Genomic DNA, 7683 nt, shown 5'->3' with positions numbered 1-7683 from the left:
TTCAGGGCCACGTTCATTGTGTAGTTCCACATATTATGTGGCGGCTGAACCTTTCAGCCTTGCAGAGATGACATTTATGATCGCTCCCTCATCGCGAAACAGGTGGCGGCTTTTATTAATGAACTTCTGGACTCGCACCGTGAAGAAAGCTAAGTTATCCGGGTTGCTATTAAATGTTGCTTTTAATAAATCTTTAGGACGTGGCCTCGCCGCTCTCAGGAGAGGACTGAACGGCTGTCCTTTATGGAGGGGAGGGGCAGGCGCCGCTGGCACTCCCGGTTGCTGCGGTATCAGGGGCGGCGGTAGACTTGGTCCCGGCTGCAATGGCGGGCCGGCGGGCCCCGGTGGAGGTGGCGCGGGCGCTCCCGGTCCAGGTTGAACCGGTGGGGGTCCCGCCGGCTGTTGCGGGGCTTGGGCAGCCACCAAGGCGGCCATGCGAATGTCTAGCATACCCGGTAGTGCCTTAAAGACATTATTCACGGTTCTTATCAGGTCCCGCACCGATTGTTCTAGCTCGTCCAGCCGCTCTCCGGTGTCCTCCTCCGGGATATGGTCCTGAGGTCGGTACCTAGGGGGGGCTCATACTCTCCCTCGCTTGGGGGCAATTTAGCTCCCGCTAGATCCCCGGCCCGGACCCCTTCCCCCAGGGGTTCGTACATCTAGTCCTCGAGCTCCCGTCGGTAAGTCCCCGACGAGGACGTTCTCTCCGGTTCAGGATATAGCCCTTTGTCAAACAGACTCTCACGGAGCCCGCTTCCTTTGCGAGAATAAATTTCTTTGGTGCCCTTCGTATTGTACATAGTCCAGTCATCCTGGGCCGATGTCCTCCGCTGGCCCCAGTTCGAAGGGGTTGGAGGAGGCCAGGTCAAATAAGAAGGTAGATGGGGAATCGTCCCCCCCACTGCACCCGACGATGGCACCGTGGTCGTGCCAGTGGTGACCAACGGCGTGGAGGTTGTTGGGACCGATCCCGTGTCCCCCTCCGTTGAAGGTGGTTTTCCCTCGGTCCCGCTCATGACTTTGTCAGATTCGGGATGATAGGAAAATAATGGGATTCCTAACAATATGTTGGATCCTCCAGCATCGAGAATAAATCCACGTTTCAAGAAAGCAAAATTTATTTCAAAGCTTTGGAAAGATACTCAAACAAGGTCTTTGTTAGGAATGGTTACAAACAGCTCGGGTAAACATAATAAAGGGATTCAAACCAGGTACAGAACCAATGGGTCACTTTCCCGCTGGCGGGTACAGGGAAACGGTTGCGCGGGCAATCCCTGGGAACACTACCATCTTCAGACATAACATTGATGCAGTTCCCAGGCTCAAAAAGCAACAAGCTAGCAGTCAAGCTTACCTCACAGGCAGGGGGTGGGGATGGCCACTGAAAGGGCCTGGATGCCTCCTGGTGAATCAATGGCCTACCATTCTTCTGTCAGAAGGGCTGAGCCACACCCACCCAAGCTTCACGCAAGGCGGGAGAGGTAAGGCTTAGCCAGCCTGAGGTGAGGCAGGAGGGATACAGAGCCTTGCACCAGTAGAGAGATGGGGGGGGGTGAGGCAGAGGGTCGTACTCGGCCAGGCTCCAGGTGAGGCAGAGGGGGGCACCTGGCCGGACCCTGTGCAAGGCAAGGCAAGGCAAGGCAGAGCCTTTCCTTTATATAGGAAAGGTTCCCCTTTGGTCATCGAAGAGGCACGCACCTGTTAGCCGAATTGCTTTATCTACAGCAGTTGACAAATTTTTAAACTGGTTCTTGCCAACTATTACCAAGGTCCAAATCCCACCCGAGGGTTACCAGTAAAAGGAGTCGAGGCTGGTATTTCCAAAATAATTGTCTTTTACTTAAGAAAATATAAATCACATGCACACAATACTGATGCACTCGCACGTTCAATCAAGTTCCTTAGAAATACAGAATCAAAAATAGTCACTTCTGCATTAGCAGGTAAGGTGGTGATGGGAGATACTTATCTGTCCTGAAGCTTGTCAGTTCCAATGAAGAATGGATGGGAAGAAATAGAATTCTAGGGAAGTTTAACACACAGCTAGAACCAGCCAGCTTGTGTGGGCAGTAGAGGCAAGGATTGGGGATAGAAAGCTGGACAAAAGGGGATTTAAAGCAGACAGGGGGTGTTGAGGGGATTGCGGCTAGCACGGTCCAGGCAATTGGTCCTTACCTTTTATAGGTGGCTCTTTGGGTGGGTGGCAACTGTGCCAACCTGTGGACCCACCTACCTGTTAGTCCATCCCAAAACTAATCCTATTGGTTGCGTGCAGTAAGGGGTGGCAACCTATAGGGTTGGGCAATGTTGTAACTCAAGACCTAACTCAAAGTAGGGCATCTGGGCAAGTGTGAAACTTGGCCTCAAGGAACCTCCTTGAAGTGCAGATGAAGCTTGGCCATTCCCTGGTCATCAAAGGGTCCCTCTGACAGGAAAGGCCATTCAGAAATAAAGCAGAGATGTGGAATACGTGTCTTTCAACAATTCAGCAATGAGGGCTGCTTCTCCTTAAGTTGTTGTTTCTGCTGACAATATGGAGATGTGTGCTTTCCTTCACCAGGCTGGCAGTGTAGCTGAAAACCTATTCACATGTAAGACTTTGTGCAGGCACCTTCTATGTGTAGTGTCACAACAGGTGATTTGTACAGCTTTCTGAGCCTATGGGTGTGTGTGCGCACCAGGGGTCATTTCCTGCAGGAGCGCACAGTAGCAGAGCTCCGGCAGTAAAGAGCCCAGGGGGCGGGCACATGCAACAAGCCCCACCCCCTGCTCCCAGCAGCCCTCAGTCAGAGCAAGAAGCAGCAAAGTAAGCTGCAGAGCCCCCTCCCCGGCCCCCCAGTCCAAAACAGTCCAGTGGCACCTTTAAGACCAAGTTTTATTCCGCTACAAGCTCTCCCTCCTCTGCGAGGACAGATCTGCACGCCCCCCCCCCCATAGCTAGCAATCCAAAACAGTCCAGTGGAGCCTGAGCGGTGGGTGTTGCCTTCTGACACACTTCCAGTGATGTCAGGGGGTGTGGCATACACAAATAACTTATGCTAATAAGCTATGCTAATGAGCGCCTGCACCTCTTTTTCTACTAAATGACCCCTGTCTACATTTATGTACCCCTGTCTCATATATTTCTAAAGCAAATAAAGGTGAAATTCAGATTCCTCCAAGGAGCAAGACAGTGGCTGAAATGTGCAAGAAATAAACTGAAGAACACTCTTAAGTCTGGATGTTCTTCTAACTCTTACAAACTCAGTGTGCACCTGGATCTATCAGCGTGCCCTTCCCTACCTTAAGGAGTCTCAAAGCGACTTACAGGCTCCTTCTCTTTCCTTCCTCTCCCCACTACGGGCACCTTGTAAGGCAGGTGGGACTGAAAGAGTTCTGAGAAAACTGTGACTGGCCCAAGGTCACCCAGCAGGCTTCATGTGGAGGTGGAGTGGGGAATCAAAACCTGGCCCTCCAGATCAGAGCCTGCCACACTTAACCACAACACCACACTGGGTCTCAAGTGTTTTTCTACCAGGGGAACACTTGCTGACCAGAGCGCAGGTAGACATGTATAAATCTCCTGAAATGTCTTATTCTTCAGTATGCACAACACATCTGGTACGTTCAGTGCTCGGCTGCGATTAATTTCAGTGAGCAACTTACTGGCTGCAAAAAATTTATTCCGGCCTCTTGCAGTCTGGATACCTTGCCTCCTATTATAAACAAGGAAAGAATCCTTAATAAATGATAGATTTCCACACATTTGTATCCTGCCTTCCAAATAAGTCCTCACCGTGTCCTTTGAGCTCGCATGCAAGTATCAGAACAATTCTATAACATGAGCGAGTCAGCCTTTGATTTATTCCAAGACCGTGGCCGTGTAAACAACCGATTTGCATAATGGTGTACTAAATGGCAGATTGGCAGCTGTACCTGGGTTTCGTAGAACACAAGTTGGCTGGAATTAGGAGTCCTCTGGATGAAACAAGCATATCGGGATGCTCACGCACTTCTCCCCAAAAGCGTCTGCCATCTCTTTCCCCCCCAGCTTCTAAAAAGAAACTCTATTTCACTGTATTCAATTTAGAGGCTCATATGGCCAGAGCTTTGTATATCGAACAAATGAGAAATTGAAAGTGACATACATTAATGGGGGGGGGGGGGGGCAGCTCAACCATAATTCAATACCAAGTGGCACAAGGCAGAGCTTTAGGGACAAACGATACAAGCGTTTCAGTAGAAGAAAAAGAACTTTGTGGTCCAACTGCTTCTAGATAACTGTGTGACAAATGGAGTATTTTAATTTTGGGCACAGCAATCTTTAGCACAGGGTTGTCAAGTAGCACCTGGAGATCCCCCACTATTACAATTGATCTCCAAGATTTTTTTTTTTTACATGTGACTTCTATACCGCTCATGACCCCTACTGGGTCTCAGAGCGGTTTACAGGTGGCCTACATTATTGTAGTCAGATCCTACCTAGGGCAACAATTGTGCAGGGAGGGGTTGCCTAGCAGCACCCGGACGACAGGCTTCTCTCCGTTCTCGGTGGCTCCGGCGTAGTCTCAGGCATTCCAAACAAAATCAGTTCCCATGGAGAAAATGGCGGCTTTGGAGGGTGGACTCTCTGGTATTGTCCTTTCCTTTGTCCAATAAAAGCTCTGTAACTGAATGCCTTGAGCAGTATAACAATCTGAAGTTTCATTTATAATCTCTTTTTTATTTCCCAAAAGTTACAAGGGAATCCCCTTCCCTTAATTCTACGGAAGATCTATGACAAAAAGAGCAAAGAATGGTCTACAGTTTCCCTTTTCTGGCCTTCCCAGTAGCTGAAAAACTTAATTTTAACAATTTAATAATAAAATAATTTTATAAATGAAATTCCCACTGTCCAACGTAGGAGCACTTTGGTAGAATACCACCTATGTTTTTTTTAACGTTTATTGTGATTTTTTCTCTCTCAGAAACTTACCCTTAAAAAAAAAAAGGAGCTTAAACATTCAGAGAAAGGTGTTGGGAGGATGAGAGCGTAGCAGGTTGGGAAAAGAAAGTATCTATTAGAAGGTGTAAAGTAGGGAAGGAGATCCATTTGGACTGAAGGCGATACCTTTCCTGAGTCAGAGGGTATTTTGTTTTAGATTTTATTCTCTCTCTGCCTCCTTGAGGGTTCATGCACATCACTATTAACTGTCAGTTCAGGTTTCCTTCAGTTTCTTTACATTGGTCCCGGTCACACGTGCCGGAAAACGCGGGGGTGGGGAGACGTGGCAATTTGCGCCGTTGCAATTTGACGCGCCCCAATGTGATCAGACGCGACGGCGTTGTTTCCATCGGCGGGTGTTTCCGGCGCGCTCCAACCAGGAAGCAGGGACGTGAGAGGAGTGCGCTGGAGCGATCACACAAGAGCGTCCGGCTGCAGCCCGTCACAACCAGTTGATAGTGGATTTTCCCGGATACTTTTAAACTCCGCTTCTTTGGCTGACTGCTACGGGTTGCTGACGGGTGCGGGACGCTGGCCAGATGTGTCCGTTTGATTGTGACAAATTCTGCGTGTGATCGGGGCCATTATTTAACATTTATGAAAACTACTTGAGGGTTTTTTTCTGCTTCACAGTGACTGACAATGCCTTACTAGGCACCTTTCAGTTTCCTCCCCTCCCCTCCAAAATGTCTTTCTCCAGATCTGACCCCATGCGATGTAGTCTGTTACCAGAACACTACAAATCACAGAAAGCAATGGTTAGGCGTTTCACAGAGAGAAACCTAAGATAAATGGGATAAATCAGAGTGGCAAGCCTGTATGCTTGAGTAGAATACTTCCAAGCATTCTATACATGCAGCCTGACCTGACCTCCCTCTTCTTCAGATAACATGAAGATGAAAATGCCAGAAAAATGCAAATTGCTCAAGACTGAGTACAGTGTGAGTTGCACTGACTAGGGATATCCAAATATAATTTATCACTCTCTTCCGCTTTCTTTCAGAAAAGAGGAAACCAGGATAGTTTTGAAAAAATCAGAATATGCATGAGTCCTCACAAAACCGTGTATGATTTTTTTAAAACAGTGCACAGTCCATTATTCATTATAGAGAGAGATCTGGACTATTTCTTCTTGATCATCTGGTTTAAGAAAACCATTCAAAGATCTAAAACACTTCTCACTCCACTTAGCAAGAACTTTGCCAATATTGTTTTAGACAGGGGTCATTTCATAGAAAAAGAGGTGCAGGAGTTCATTAGCATAACTTATTAGCATAACTTATTTGCATATGCCACACCCCCTGACATCACCGGAAGTGTGTCAGAAGGCAACATCCACTGCTCAGGCTCCACTGGACTGTTTTGCATTGCTAGCTATTGGAGGGGGAGAATGTGCAAATCTGCTCTCACAGAGGAGGGAGAGCTTGTACCTGAAGGCAGGCCAGGGGGTGGGGGGGCTCTGCAACTTACCTGGCTGCTTCTTGCTCCTTGTGGCCCAACTGAGGGCTGCTGGGATCAGGGGGCGGGGCTTGTTGCATGTGCCTGCCCCCTGGGCTCCTTACTGCCGGAGCTCTGCTCCTGTGCGCTCCCACAGGAAATGACCCCTTAGATATTAATATTAAAGTTTATTTAGAACAACAGGCAGCCATAAACTTCTTCCACTATTGTCCTCAATTAGACGCCCCAAGAGGTGGTTTGGTGTGTTTAAAGGATGAGACTGATATTTGAGTTATGTTTGTTGCTGCACACACACACAAATGGACTGTGGGGTCATTTCGTAGAAAAAGAGGTGCAGGAGCTCATTAGCATAACTCATTTGCATATGCCACACCCCCTGACTTCACCAGAAGTGTGTCAGAAGGCAAAACCCACTGCTTAGGCTCCACTGGACTGTTTTGGATTGCTAGCTATGGGGGGGGGGGAAACGTGCAGATCTGTCCTTGCAAAGGAGGGAGAGCTTGTACCTGAATAAAACTTGGTCTCAAAGGTGCCACTGGACTGTTTTGGGCCGGGGGGGCGCTCTGCAGCTTACCTGGCTGCTTCTTGCTCTGACTGAGGGCTGCTGGGAGCAGGGGGTGGGGCTTGTTGCATGTGCTCGCCCCCTGGGCTCTTTACTGCCGGAGCTCCGCTCCTGTGCGCTCCCGCAGGAAATGACCCCTGCCTGTGCCTGAAGAAGTGAGCAGTGACTCAAAAAAAGCGCATGCCCTGCCACAAATTTTGTTAGTCTTGGGCTGCAATCACACACACTAAATAATCCACTTTCAATCCACTATCAATGCACTTTCCAGCTGGATTTTTACTGTGTGAACCGGCAGAGTCCAATTCAGAAGCACATTGAAAGTGGATTGAAAGTGGATTATTTAGTGCATGTGATCGCAGCCTTGGAGGTGCTTCTGGATCCTTGCTCTTTTCTGCTGCAAGGGCTGAGACATCCTAGTGGGTGCGAAAGATCACTGGCCATGGCACACTTAAATGAGAGCCAGTGTGGTAGAGTGGTCACAGAGGCAGACTAGCATCTGGGAGACCCAGGTTCGAATCCCCACACTACCGTGGAAGCACGCTAGGTGACCTTGGGCCAGTCACACACTCAGCCGAACCGACCTCGCAGGGTTGTCACGAAGATAAATTGGAGGAGAGTAAGCTGCTTTGGATAACCATTGATGAGAAAGGCAGGGTATAAGGAAATAAATAAAATGTTATTAAACTATATTCCTTCCTGC

General features: G+C 48.7%; 1 protein-coding gene across 1 annotated transcript in view; it reads left to right on the top strand.

Moving 5' to 3' along the window:
- The first annotated feature begins 323 nt into the window (after nt 1-323).
- Nucleotides 324-7683, top strand: part of LOC107123094 (TBC1 domain family member 19-like) — an 81102-nt gene continuing 73742 nt past the window's right edge. Inside the window, exons 1-2 of the mRNA XM_015426270.1 lie at nt 324-383; nt 621-680. Of these exons, the coding sequence (XP_015281756.1) occupies nt 324-383; nt 621-680 (120 nt within the window). The remainder of the gene's footprint in view (nt 384-620; nt 681-7683) is intronic.

Source organism: Gekko japonicus, unplaced genomic scaffold (genome assembly GCF_001447785.1).
Source record: "Gekko japonicus isolate JY-2015 unplaced genomic scaffold, Gekko_japonicus_V1.1 scaffold451, whole genome shotgun sequence".
NCBI lineage: Eukaryota > Metazoa > Chordata > Lepidosauria > Squamata > Gekkonidae > Gekko > Gekko japonicus.
Note: the sequence above shows the minus strand (reverse complement) of the source record. Positions and strands in the feature narration are given on the sequence as shown.